Source organism: Desmodus rotundus, chromosome 7, assembly GCF_022682495.2.
Source record: "Desmodus rotundus isolate HL8 chromosome 7, HLdesRot8A.1, whole genome shotgun sequence".
Taxonomy (NCBI): Eukaryota; Metazoa; Chordata; class Mammalia; order Chiroptera; family Phyllostomidae; genus Desmodus; species Desmodus rotundus.
Window position 1 is genome coordinate 56,051,678 of NC_071393.1, and position 14,786 is coordinate 56,066,463.

The following is a 14,786-nucleotide window of genomic DNA, read 5'->3' on the forward strand; positions in this document are numbered from 1 at the left end:
TATTGAAGACTCCAGCTATTATTGTGGAACTATTTCTCCCTTTAATTCTGTCAGTTTTTATTTGTATTAGGTACGTGGATATTTATAATTGTTAAATCTTGCTGTATTGAATGTTTTATTAATGTATAATGTCTTTATTTCTTACCTTTTTTGCTTAAAGTCTGTTTTATCTGATATTGGTATAGGAGTTTTGCAAACTTGAATAGTTAATACATTAGGCCCTGCAGGACACATTGAGTACATGTGGCTTATTCTTCTCTTGTTTATTGTTCTTTTTTTTTTTAACCAGTTTTTTTTCTGGGGCTCTACAAAAACAAGTCTATGGTAGGTTGCCAATTCCTGCTTTAGCTTGAACAGAAGTTTTTTAGTGATGAATTTATCCATCCTATTTTATAGTTTAGGCTTTTGTCTTCATGAATTCTTTTCTTAATCTGAGAGTATGAAGATACATATTATATCTTGAAAGCATTATCGTTCTGCCTGCACATGTAGATCTATAATCCTCCTGGAACTGATGTAAGCACCATTTTTTGGAAATACCATTCTTTCCTCAGTGTTCTAGAACTTCTGCCTTTCATAAATCATGTGACCTTCTATGCATTGGTTTGTTTTTTAGCTTTGTTTTGTGTCTTTAATCTATTTGTCTATCTCTGCACCAATCACCATCTTAATTTTTATAGCTTTATAATACATTCTAATGTCTGGGCAAGTTCTGCCACCTCATCCTTTACAATAGTCTTGCTTATTCTTGACAATTTCGATTTCTTTGTGAATTTTAAAATCAGCTTGTCAAGTTTCTCTTTCTCTTGTCTGTCTTACATACACACACACACACACACACAGGGAGTTTAATTGGAATTACATTAACTGTCTTGGTTAGTTTGTATGAAAATTGGTGTTACCTCAGTAGTGAGTCTGCTTGTCAACATTTAGGTTATCTTTTTATGTCTCAATGAAAGTTTTAAGTTTTTCATGCACAGATCTTGTGCATCTTTATTGGTTTATTTTTGCATAGTTTTGTTTTCTGATGCCATTTTAAATATTTTTCCTGAGGTTAGTTTTTAAAGTATTTGCAGAGATTAGATTCTTAGTGGTGGATTATGAGTGGTAAAAGCAGTTGAAAGTTCATTGTCAGTGATCCTTCCCCAAATGCCAAATCTCTTATATTTAATTGGTCTTTATTACCAATATCAGACTTCTCCTTTACCTTTTTTGATAAAGTATCTGTCTAGATACTTGGTAGTACAAGGTCAAAAGGTCATTTCCAGTACTGATGACTTATCTGTCACCTGCTTTTTACAGCCCTCTCCAGGTACTTTTGGTTAGGCCATGTCTTTTTAAAGGTTATGTTTTAATGAAATGTCATCTTTTCCTTGTCCTGTGTCTGTGAATTACCTCCATCCAGCTTCTATTCAGAAGTTGCTCTGAGATTTTGTATGTGTGTCCGTGTGTGGTTTGTGCTTGTTTTTAATTTACTAGGTCTGTATGCATGGATGTTTTTTAATATGAAAATGGCAAAGAAAAGTGAAAATAAATTGTCACAACAATAGAAGATTCCTATAGGAAGCATTACCATTTTGTAATGTTTTCTTTGTAATCCCTTAGAATACATTGTAAGTTTCACTTAGTTTGCAGTGCCTTTCTCAGTCAGAAAATCAATTATAACTTTTTATGAAACAATAAAATGAGCTGCTTTTATTTTTTTGCACGGCTAATTGTAGAATGCTTATGAGATCTGAAAATTGGAGTCACATAATAGTTTTATAGTATGTGACTCATGTAGGAAAACTCAGAATTTCTTGAGGCTGAAAGTGACATATTGAGGTATGACCTTGACATATTTTGCCTTCGTTCCATAACTTGAGAGTCACAGATGCTACTTTTTTTCTTTAGGATCTTAGACTACGGTGTGGGGCAAAAGTAGGTTTATAGTTGTGAATATGCAACTATAAACCTATTTCTTGTATTTTTGTATTTACTTATTAATTATTGTACTATTTGCCATGCAAAAAACAACTGTAAATCTACTTTTACCACACTCTATATTGGGTTCTGAATTTTTACTATTTCTCCTAGATTTTTATTTTTATGTTGAAACTTGTATTTAGGCATGTTAGGTAGCTGAAGTGTTATATATCTATTACTTCTCAGGTGTTAGGAAGTTGTAGATGATTGTATATGATTTTTTGAAAAAGGTAATAAGTTATTTTGATGAAAACAGGCATTTATTACTAGTTTTTGAAACAATATTTCACTTGGGAAAAATATTTGTCTACTTGTGAATATAATATTTTTAGTTGTGACTTACATGTCAGGAATTAGATACAATTTTTTCATATAAAATTTTCTTTTAAGATTGTGTAAAGTTACTGATATTAGTGACTAAGGATTGTAAGCAAGTAGTTAATTTGTACTATATTTTTTAAGTGATTGTTATCTAATAAAGTTGGATTGACTACTTCAAGTCTTAATATCGTGAATAAAAGTGCAGAAGTTTACTGTTTTCCTTTTTTCAGTGTCCTATGTACAGTTAAGAAAAAACGAAAATAAATGGACCATTTATATTTTTAGGCCCGAATAGCATTTTTGCAAGGAGAAAGAAAAGGTCAAGAAAACTTGAAGAAGGATTTAGTGAGAAGAATAAAGATGTTAGAGTATGCATTAAAACAAGAAAGGTATGTGTATCTCATTTTATTACACGAATAAAATAAATTAGAACATTATTATTCTCTTATATCATTGTACAAGGTATTTGAAAGCTCTTTGAGAGATATAAAACTTTGCCCAAAATACAAGATGAGATTTTGATTTGAGTGTTATATGAGAAAAGAAAAAAGAGGTTAAAAATCTTTGCATTGAAATATCTTTTGTTATATGGAATCTAAGTTTTGGAATTTTTTTTAAAAGATCAGGATTGTTTTTTCACTTGGGGGTGTGTATATTAGTTGGGTAATTTACCTTTTTTCCTCCCCGTCTTATTGCAGTACATTTTTTTCTCCAACTTTGCAAGTTAAGTTGAAGAACACGTTCATACTGTTTTGTTATTTGCGAAGTCTACCAGTAGTTAACTGTGGAAGGAAAAAAAAATTTTTAAACAATTTATTATTAAATTTTCAGGGCAAAATATCACAAATTAAAATATGGCACCGAACTGAACCAAGGTGATTTGAAAATGCCAACTTTTGAATCAGGTAAACTCTGTTCTTCTGTCTTCACACCATTCCCACCCCTTCCCAAGAGTAATTGCTTTAAGCATGTTTTTATTTAACAGACATGTTCTCTTTCCTCCTGTTTTCCTTTGAAAGCATTGGTTAGTCAACTGATTGACTGTTGTACAACTGCCTAGAATTTGGGGGAAAATAATAGATTAATAAAAGTAAGTAGTTATATCTCAATTCTGAGGTTATTTGTCCTAGTTTTGTTGTGTTGAAACCTATGTAAAACTGTAGGTGTATTTTTTTTTTAGTAATTAGAAGTGGGAGGTAGTGAACTAATAAGTCTGTCTCCACCTGTAGGCAATCCTTGTCCTATCCTATATAAGCATAGTTTTTTATTAAAAACTTATTTTTGTCTGTAGAAGCTGTGATTAACTCAGTTTAGTTCTGAAGAATTTGGAAATTTGATTGAATTTGGAAACTGCAGAGGAAGCCAAATAGGGATAAGAGAATGAAAAATTATTTCTAGTTGACCTCACATCTTTCTAAACAGATAGTGAATAGTGAGTCTGAGAGTAGCATCTGATGAATAGTTAGTTATGCAGGGAAGGGAGGGCTGGACATAGTAAAGAGCTAGCAGTTTAATGTTAACTTTAGGGTTCTATATGATTACAATTAGAGTAGTCTAAAAGTCTAATTTATTTTGATTTATATTTTACAATATTTGGAAATATTATTAGCAATTTCTCAGGTATATTTAGAATCCATTTCTTTATACATTTTGATGGTATAAACTTAATTTTTTGCTGCCGTTGGATGTTGGTTGCTAAAACAAGGAAATGGTGTCTTTTTGGACACATAATTTGTCGTCTTCTGTAGTTGTCTCCGTATCTAAAACGTCAGAGCATGTATGGTAGGGACAATAAAATTGATGTATGGAATTTTTTTTAGTTAGGTATTAAAGTAAATTTTACAAATTTAGTTATTTGGTTTTTAGTTTGATATTAAGGTTTAGAACTAGGCACAGAAACACTTTATACATAAAACCTGCAGTTGATTTATGTTGGGTTTTTCTCCACTTTCTAATATAACTTAGTGTATTATAAGTTATAAGCAGTCACTTTCTAGCACTCAAGGGCTGTCCTCCAACTTTAGTTTGTGAAATGTGAGGAAGGAGCCTGGTTGCAGCCACATTGTTCCTGGAACCAGAGGCAGAATTGGCTGGTCTTAGTGTAGCAGTGGGTATAAGCAAAATTGATTTAGCAGCTAAACCTTTCCTGCCTGCAACTGAAGTCAGGTAAAAGCAGACTTGTTTTTAAACTTGTTTTAAACCTAACTATTAAAAGTTCCTCAAATTGAGGAATAAAATAACATCCAAGTATTTTATTTATAGGATACACCATAGTAACAAAGTAGATTGTTGGGGAAAAAACAAACAAAAGGTATGGTCAAAAACACACCATGGAGACAAAGTGGGATAAAATCATTAACAGCAAAGTATAGAGATAAACATTAAGTGAATCAGTATTGACTTTTTAATGTCAATACTGATGGCCAAAATAAAGCAAAATGTAAAATAAGAGAAAATATGCAAAATATTGATTTGATAGAAGTACAAGATATGCATGTTTTTATACCCGTCTCAATAATGCCAATATACCTAACGTAAGCCTAACACTATAAAATGGGTTGTGCCCAACTATGTAAAGCACTCCTTTATTCTTACATTTAGGTTTTAAAAGTCTGTAACAGTAGAAAAATGGGCAAACGACTTAAAAAGGCACCCAATAAAGTAATGTTTCTAAATGGCCAAGAAGCAGATGAAATGATGCTCAATTTTATCTGTTATTGAAGAAGTACAACTTAAAACCAAAGTGCAAATACAGTTAGGTACCTAACAGAATGGCTAAAATAAAAAGAGAAAGTCAAGTGTTGTTGAGGATGTGGAACAACCAGAACTGTAGGCCTACTGGTGTTGGGATTGTAAATTGATAGAACTCTGAAAATGATCTTTCAGTGATACTACTAAAAGGAACATAGTATGTCCTGTGACCCAGTAATTCCATTTCTAGGTATTCCACTCCCTAAGATGCATACATATGTTCATCGTAGGTTTCTATAAGAATGTTCATGGTATCATTATTTTTAATAGTAAACAACTAGAAACAACCTGAGCATTCTTCAGCATGAGAATGCATTAAATATATTGTGATATTTTAGCATAGCGGTATGCTATTTAGCAACAAAAGTTAATAACTAAATGAACCTGACAACGTGGATGAGTTACATACACATGAAATTGAACATTGATATAATTGACTTAATGTTAGTAAATTAAAAAATTAACCTAGTTTTTAGAATTCGGGATAGTATTGATATTCTTCTGGAAGTATCTAGTGACTGAAAAGGGCAAAGGACAACATTTGGGATGCTGACAATGTTTTGTTTCTTCATTTAGGTACTGGTTACATGAGTGTGTTCAAAAATTCATTGAGCTCTACGCTTAAGCGATGTACTTCAAGGATATCCTTAGCAGCATTATTTATGATAGTGAATAATGGAAACTAATTTCAACATTAGGGGTCTGGTTAAATTAAATAGGTACATACTTTCTATGGAATATTATATAATAATTTTATATGATGTTAATCTATATTGCCATAGAATGTTCAAGATACAGTAAGTGTCAAAAGCAGCTTATATATATGCAGTATACATACGACCCTTCTTTTTTTAAGGAGCGGAGAAGTTTGTGTGTGTATTTTCAGATGGAAACTATGGGATGATAAAGTCTTAAATACTAACTTTTGGTGATAGGATTTTGGGCAATTCTTTTTTTTAATATATATTTTTCTGCAATGATTATATAATATGTGATTTAAAAATAAACAGAATGGTATAAATCTAAGGATACTTATTCAGAACTTACCTGACCTAAAATTATACTATTCATTAAACTTTTAAAATACATATATTTTGTTACATGAGAATAAAAAATGTTTTTTACCTGTAGTAAAAACTATTTTCTGGTTTAACTTTTACTTCTAAAAATGAAATTGACTATATAAAGTTTTGTGATATAGACTTAAGAGTATACTGATACCAACTGAAAATTAAGTTATTATATATACTTGTTTTATACATACCTAATTTCTTAAGTGTCACTTTTGAATAGCTAATGTAAATATTAAGCATATCTTTTTAATTTCAGAGGCATTCAACTCAGCATAATTTTGGTGATTAAAAAAATAATTATGATAATACTGCATTTCAAAGCCTGGGCTTTTATTTTTGAATCCCGATAGTTATAGTTAATGTACACTTAACTTTTCCCAATTTTAAGACAAGGAGGGTAATACCTAAGTGTTTGGGTTATTAGAACAAACACATTTGAAGTGAATGTGATCCACAGTAAATACTCAATAAAAGTTAATTTTTTTTCTGCCCTTTATATAATATTTAGGTGTATTTTTGTGAGACTTTGCCCCTTAGAAAACTTTGGCAATATTTTCAGTAGTTGAAATAATATGTATCAAACTTGTCTTTTTTTTTGTTGTTAATTTTTAGAAGAAACCAAAGACACAGAAGCTCCCACAGCGCCTCAGAATAGCCAGTTAACATGGAAGCAAGGCAGACAGCTGTTAAGACAGTGAGTAATGGCTCATTTTCAGCTTTAAGGACCTAGGTATGAAGTGCTTATGTTCACTCACTTTTCAAGTGAAAATTATTTAATGATAGTGGGACAAAGCATGTAGTTTTCATATTGCTTTTCTAATGCTTTGGTTAAAGTTTGTTTCCTCTGAATGTTCCTCAGGGTAATGCTGTTTTTATTTATTTGCGGGGTAGAATGTTGTAAAGACTGGATGCCTTCAAGGCCAGAACAAAAACAGTATAGACAGAGTTCATACTTGTAGACACTCCCAGTTCCATCATTGCAAAATACACATATTTGAATTTGAGACAGTTCTGAGAAAGAATTTAACTGGTTATCTGAGACTTCAGAAGTGGCTTGCAAAGTCCTACCTTTACTTGAATTTTTGGGGAACCTTTTTGCCATTTGAATTCTTTATTGTGTTAGAAAAACTTCTGTGGCAAATTTTACTGTCTTTTATCTTCATGGAAGGACCCCTTAAAAAACCCCTGGATTTACTTTCTGGATGGTGGGCCCCTTGTAGCACAGATTTCCCCTGCTAGATGAGTGTTCTAGGAACCCATCTGTATCAGTGTACCAGCTAGCATTGTTGTGAGAAGCTGTGTTCAGCTTCAGTGAGTTTTTTTTGAAGCTTCTTGCAGTGCATTTGCCCATTTCACGATGGGTGGTTTACAAGTGCCCCTGCCCACACTTGCTGACTGTTTGGCATCTTTTGACCAAAAACGGCACAACCCCCATGCCCCACCCTCCTTATTCACTGGATCTCACCCCAGCAACTTTCTTTGGTTTTCCGGGATAAAAGAAGTCCCCAAAGGGAAATGTTTTGTCAATGTGGAAGAGGTGAAACAAAAAACGGCAACACTAAAAGGCATCAAGATCTATGAGTTCAAAAACTGTTTTGAGCAGTGGAAAAAATATCTGTATAGGTGTATTGCATTAAATGGAAAATACTTGGAAGGTGACTGAAGTTTAAACACCTAAGAGTAGATACACAATTTTTAATAAATAAATTCTGGGTTTTTGGGTCCCTGCTCATATTTGTTCTCCTCCCTTATGTTTGGAAAACTTTGGTACTTGTGTATCCCTGATATCCTGAGTAACTTAAAATTATTTAACCTTCTCAGCTCTAGACATCTTTGCCTGCACTTCAGTAACCCACCGTGGTCAGACTCTTGACCTGGTCACTCCCTAGAACTATCTTACCTCTGGATTATTCCATAATCTGACATTTAATTTATATTCCACTTCTCTAATTCCCATATTTTTGCCCCCTGACTTTACCTTGATCTTTACTTTTTTAACTCCTTAGCTCCTCTCTAAACTATGATTGGTTTCATTTTATTTTTGTTATGGTATTTTTTTTTTGTTTGCCTTTATTTCCCTGGCTCCAGCTTAGACCCCATGATTAGTCAGTCACCCTTTTGCTAGTACTCTTTGTTTCCTTGCTGCCCACTTCTTAACCTGCTCTCGCTAGTCATTTTGCTATTATCTACTTGTAACATCCCCAGCCTTAGTTCAGTTTATCATGCTTCTACTTATAAAAAAATTCTTGGAGAAGAATTACAGAATCATATGAATGCCAGGACTTATTCATGGTTTCCTTTCTAAACATTGTAGAGAGCTTTTCCCTATAACCCTGGTCACCTCCTCCCTCCCATTGTGCTCAGTAGAGATTCTAAACCACAGGTGGCAAACACAAGGCCCGAGGGTGATCCAGCCCTCCACCTTGTTTTATCCGGCCTGGCACCTTGTTTCTACCCTGGGCAGCCTGGAGCTCCTTGCCTCTAGTTAAGGAGTGGTTACGTTTATACAGTCCTAAAATTACATTGGGCCCTTTGAAGTAACCTCAAGGCTGATATGGCCCCCAGTGAAAATGAGTTTGACACCCCTGTTCTAAACTTTTACCACATTTCAGCCCATTCTCCCTTGCTGTCAGTAGAGCACCTCAGGTTCTACTTTACTGGAACCAGCAGGGCTGCCAGGTGAGAAATCCATGAACCCTTTGCTTTCCTTTCTGTAAATGTATTTAAACCTTATATTTATCACCTCAGTCACTAATGTTTTATTCAAAGAGGTATTTCTTAATCCGGACCCTTCAGTGACTAAAACTCAAACTAGTTTTAGAAAGAATTGTTTGGAAGGATAATGGGGCGGCTAGCAGAATTAAGAGAAGCTAAATAACTGAGTGTCAGGAAGACGAGCAAGGAGCGAGCACTGACAAATTCCCAGGGACAGGAAACACTCAGGACCTGTTTCTACTCTCTGGTGTTCTACTCCTCTACGTATCAGCTTTATTCTTTTCTACTGAAAATCACTTTTCTCCAGATGGCAGGGGACTCCCTATTTTACTCAAAATAATTTCCGAAGATTAGAATTGGCTTGACTTGATCAAATAATGCCTTTGTGTCAGTTATTTTTACCCGGATTGGGTAAAATCTTGGCTGCTCACTCAGACGACATGATTATGGTGTGGTGGAAGCTGTTTCCCCCAAAAGAAGATTGCGGGTTTTGGAAGAGTGCTACAGCTATAGAGAAATCAGTTGCATAGTATTTCTCCTATAAATGCCTAATACCATTGCCTGCATTTATATCGTCTCTTCTCACATTTCTCTGAGAGTAGTTGATGTCCCTGGTCTTCTGTTTTCATTTCTCAGTTGTCAAGTCTGCTTTCCATTTTGATGCTTCACTGAAACTGTTATCACAAACATATTTAAAATACCTTTTTTTGTTCATATTTGATCTTCTGGAAACATTTGACATTAACTGTTCATTCCATTTTGGAACTTTTTTCCTTACTTTCTTGATACCACTCTCTACTATCATTTCTGCCCTCCCCCCTGCCCCCAATTATAAAATATAATCTATTTCTTAAGTACTTTCTTTTAATTTTCCTATAAGTTTCTCTTATTCTTTTTACCCTTCAGATGTTTGTATACCCAGGCTTTCTGTTCTGTCTTATGCTTTTCCTCCAGATAACTTGATTTAAATTCATGGCTTCAAATACCACCAAACAGTAATGATTCCTAAATCTATATACCTAGTCCAGTCTCTTTTTGAGGTTTTGACCTTTCTTATTATTATGTCTAATAAACATTGTTACTTGTGTAGACACTACATGATTATCTGATAAGTACCCTATAAACCAGATTCTGATTGTTTATTCTTCATTTCATTGAATAGAAACACCATCTAATTATATAAGCTAGAAACCTGAAAAATTTCCAAAATTCTTGTATATTCTTTTATTCTACTGCCATAGTTGTTAGTGCACCAAGTCACTAAGATTGAATTTTGCTTATTTTTCTCTTCTCCAGTTTTATTTCTTGCTATTTAGTGTCCTAACCAGTCTAGTCTCCCTGTCTTTAGCTTTTACTAAAAATCTTTTGTTCTTCTGCCAGCAGTATATGAGGCTCCTTTTTAGCATTCCTTAGCCTATCAAATGCTTCAGGAAGAAAATTTTTTTGTTTTTGTTTTTTAAAAGATTTTATTTATTTATTTTTAGAGAGGGGAAGAGAGGGAGAGAAGCCTGTGTGGTTGTCTCTCCTGCGCCCTCCACTGGGGACCTAGCCCGCAACCCAGGCATGTGCCCTAGACTGGGAATTGAACCAGCGACCCTTTGGTTCACAGGCCAGCACCGAATTCACTGACCTACACTAGCCAGGGCTAAGAAGAAATTTAAAAAAAAATTTTAAATCCTCATCAAAGCATTTTTTTTTTTTTAAGAGAGAAGAGATAGGTGGGGCAGCAGAGGGAAGGTGACAGAGAGACAGAGAGATCAATCTGAGGTAGAAACATCAGTTGCCTTCTGTGCACACGCTGACTGGGGATTGAACCCACATCCTTTTTGTGTGTGGGACAATGCTCCAAAACAACTGAGCCACCCGAGCTCGGCAGGAGGAAATGTTTTAATTTGTCACACAAAAGCCATTCATGACCCACAGACAATATTTATATCATAATCCGTTCCCTTCTTTTTCATCGTCTTTCTCAATCCTGGATTAAGTACTCTGGTTTAGATATACAGAAAGTTTGAGGACCACTGGATGATAGGAATGCAGTGAGATATTAGGTCCCAGAAAGAGAACTGACCTGTCCATCTACCTCTGGCCAAGAACCCAGGTTTAAACTTAGCATGTCACTGTTCTGAGGTTTAGTTCTCCTCATTCCTTACCACATTCTAGACTTTTTAATAAAATACATGTATCGTGAACTCCGAAAAACCTCTTAAGGCTCTAGGGCTTTTTAGGTTTCAATAATTGTCTCTTGATTAGTGTTGGCTGTACTATTTGCTCTCTTAATTACATTTTGATTTGTAATTGGCCTTACTCTCTTAAAACCAGCAATAGTCTACAGAGAAGACAGTTATTGAGGCAAAGGAAGAGTATATTTTATAGGATTATGGGTTTTTGTAAAATCCTTTGATGTAATTTTGAGTTAACAAGTTTGCAAGTGTTAACAATATGTGGGGTTTATTTAATATTTTTAATTTTCTCTTATAGATATCTTCAGGAAGTAGGTTACACAGATACCATATTAGATGTACGGTCTCAGCGGGTAAGATCATTACTTGGACTGTCCAATTCAGAACCAAATGGATCAGTAGAAACAAAGAATTTAGAACAGATCCTGAATGGAGGTGAATCTCCTAAGCAAAAAGGACAAGAAATCAAGAGGTATGGTCTATACTTGTAGGTTAATATTGTTTATACAATGGGTATGATGAATCTCTTTAGCTGCTAGTTACTACTATTAATATTTTTTAAAGCGGATAATGTTCAAATGTAAAGACTTTTCTCCTTCTAAATGGTACCATGAGCAAATAAATTTTCTTAAATTTCTTTAATTTATTGATTTTAGAGAAAGGGGAATGGAGGGAGAGAGGGAGAGACACATCAGTTTGTTCTTACATTTATTTATGCACTCATTGGTAAATTCTTGTATGTTCCCTGCCTGCAGATTGAACCCTCAATGATGGCAGGTTGGGATGATGCTCTAACCAACTGAGCTACTGGTCCAGGGCTAAATTTTCCATTTAGATGCTTTTTAAATTTATCTTAAAACTTGATGCCATGAGAATGACTATAGTTCTGAAATAGGTGTAGAATTAAAATTTGAGAGTGATTTTATGTAGTTCAAAGTTATTTTAACATCCTGATTTTTTACTTTTTGCTAGAGTTTTCAATACATTATAATGCTACTCTATAACCAGAATAGCAATGGTTATTTAGACACTAACGTGAAAGAAACAGAAGCCTTCAAGGCTTCTGTTTCAACTCAGAAAGCTACCAAATGTTCTTTCTCAATTTAATGTCTCTATTGAGATATAATTCACATACCATAAATTTCATTTAAAATATATAGTTTAATGGTTTTGGGGATAGTAATAGAGTTGTCTAGCCATCACCAGAGTATAAGTTTTGAAAATTTTCATTACCCTGAAGAGAAACCCCATACTCATTAGCCGTCACTCCCCATACTCTCCTATGTTCCTCTTACCAGCGCCCCCACCCCCAACCCTAGACAACTTTACTAATCAACTTTCAGTTTCTCAAGATTTGCCTATTCTGGATGGTTCATATAAATAGTTATTTTGTGAATGGCTTCATTTAGCATAATATTTTTAAGGGTCATCCATGTTATAGCACATGTCAGTAATTGATTTCTTTTTATTGCCAAATAATATTCTGTGCTGTGTATGTATCACGTTTTGTTCACCCATTCCTTGTCCAGTTGATGGGCATGTGTGTTGGTTCCACATTTTGGAATAACGAATAATGCTGTGTTGAACATTGGTGTACAGGGGTGGACATATTTTCAGTTCTCTTGGGTATATACTTAGGAGTGGAATTCCTGAATCATATAGTAACTCTGATTACCTTTTGAAGAATTTCCAAACTCTCTTTCCCAGGTGCTGTACTATTTAACATTCTCACCAGAAATTTATGAGTTCTGATTTCCCTATATTCTTGTCAACACTTGTTTACTGTCTACCAGTTACAGACTGGGTAAATGAATCAAGCAGGTGGAACTTTTTCCATTTTTTACCATTAGATATTACATTGAATAACATAAGTTGGAAGGACAAAGAAAAGAAAAGGGGGTAAAAAAAATCAGTTGAGTTTATTGAGTTCATTTATGGAGACAACTGAACTTGAACAACAATAAAAAATGCATTAAAAAATTCTTGATATTGAAGCAAGACTCACTAAGAAGGTACAATGTCAGCAGGACCTTTTAGAGATAAAAGTAGTAATATAAATTAGACACAATATGGGAATATACACAAAATATTCAGAGAAAAACCTGTAGGTCTTTTTGGCTAAAGAACAAAATATAGAGGAGGGACAATCAGAGAATTTTGGAAGTCGGGAGGGATCTATTTTTGAGGCTTTAAATAAAACATGAAATAAGTTATTCATTAATCTGTGTTTAAATTTTAAGAAGTGTTGAAAAATCTTGGATTAATGTCTCAAACATACTTGTATATAACTTAGTTGTCTGCAAATGGTCAAAAAGTGATCTAGGAATTATGCTGATCTCTCACTCATCTGACATACCCCAAATTTATTAAGAAGTCTGATAAAAAAAATACTCCTTACAAAAAAAATAAATAAAAAGAAATTAATATTGCCCTGGCTGGTGTGACTGGACTGCAAACCAAAGGGTCACCGATTCCATTCCCTGTCAGGGCACATGCCCAAGTTGCTGGCCAGGTCCCCAAATAGGGGCGTGTGAGAGGCTACCACACATTGATGTTTTCCTCTCTCTCTCCCTCTCTTCCTCTCTCTCTAAAAATAAAATAAATCTGTAAAATAAAGGAAATATATACAGCTTATAAACTAGCATTATTTCATACCTTAGATATATTTTCTGATACTACAATTTTAAAACATGTTCTCTAACTTTCAAGGTAACATAAGTCTTTTGTTTTAGCATTTTATTTCTGAGTAATAAGGTCTCTAATAAAAACAATTTAACATATAATAGAGGCCTTAACTTCTTTTATTCTGGATTCCAGGAAGCATAGAGTGTTTTGGTAGCATAAGAGGAAAAAAAAAAGTATTTTGGAGTATGCAGTTTACTGTACCACATACGAATATGAATTTAAGATCCACAACAGACTATATCTTCTCCTTGTAAAGCTTCTTGCCTTTGCACAATAAAGATTTCAGTAAGCATTTTCTGTTCTGTTGTGGTGAAAACCACATAATATGAGTTCTCCCCTGTTAATAAATTCTTCAAATGTATACTGTAGTATGGTGAACTGTAAGTACAGTTGTTATAGAGCACATCTCTAGGACTTTATCTTGAATGACTAAAGCTTTATACCCATTGAATAGCAATGCCCTATTTCCTCTACTCTTCAACTTCTATGAGTGACTGCTTTTAATACCTCATTAAATGGGATTATGCCATGTCTGTCCTTATGTGACTAGCTTATTTCACTTAGCATAATGTCCTGAAGGTTCATCAGAGTTGTGGTGTAGGACAAAACTTCCATCCTTTTTTAATGCCCAAATAATACTCTGTTGTGTGTGTATGTATGTATGTGTATACACGCACATACACACTACCTTTTGTTTATTCATTCGTTCACAGATGTTTAGGTAATAGTTGTTTTTAGTCAAGGCTGATTGCCTTCTTAATGAATATACTTATATATTCCGATTCTGCACTAACGGAGGTATGTATGATTCAGTTATGTCAAGGCCTTTGAAAATCCCTAGAAATAAGAAATGCTTTAACACTTTTACAGAGATTTCAGCAAAAAATGTTTATTACATATTTGTTCATAATAGAAAATTAGAAGCAATCTTAACGTTCAACAGTTGAAGAATGGTAAATCATAGGTCATACTATTAGAGGCAGTGTGCTTCATGGTTTAAGAATGTGAATTCTGAAGACAGACAGACTGGGTTTGAATTCTGACTTCACCACTTATTAGCTATGCCTTTGGGCAAGGTACTTTACCTTTGCTT

At 34.0% G+C, this 14,786-nt stretch overlaps 1 protein-coding gene across 2 annotated transcripts in view; it reads left to right on the forward strand.

The window, feature by feature from the left end:
- The window catches only part of STRN3 (striatin 3), a 112,833-nt gene that overhangs the window by 46,217 nt on the left and 51,830 nt on the right, over nt 1–14,786 (forward strand). For both annotated transcript variants that reach the window (XM_024551349.4, XM_024551350.4), the window contains exons 2-5: nt 2,572–2,675; nt 3,118–3,191; nt 6,723–6,804; nt 11,307–11,480. In XM_024551349.4, the coding sequence (XP_024407117.1) occupies nt 2,572–2,675; nt 3,118–3,191; nt 6,723–6,804; nt 11,307–11,480 (434 nt within the window). The remainder of the gene's footprint in view (nt 1–2,571; nt 2,676–3,117; nt 3,192–6,722; nt 6,805–11,306; nt 11,481–14,786) is intronic.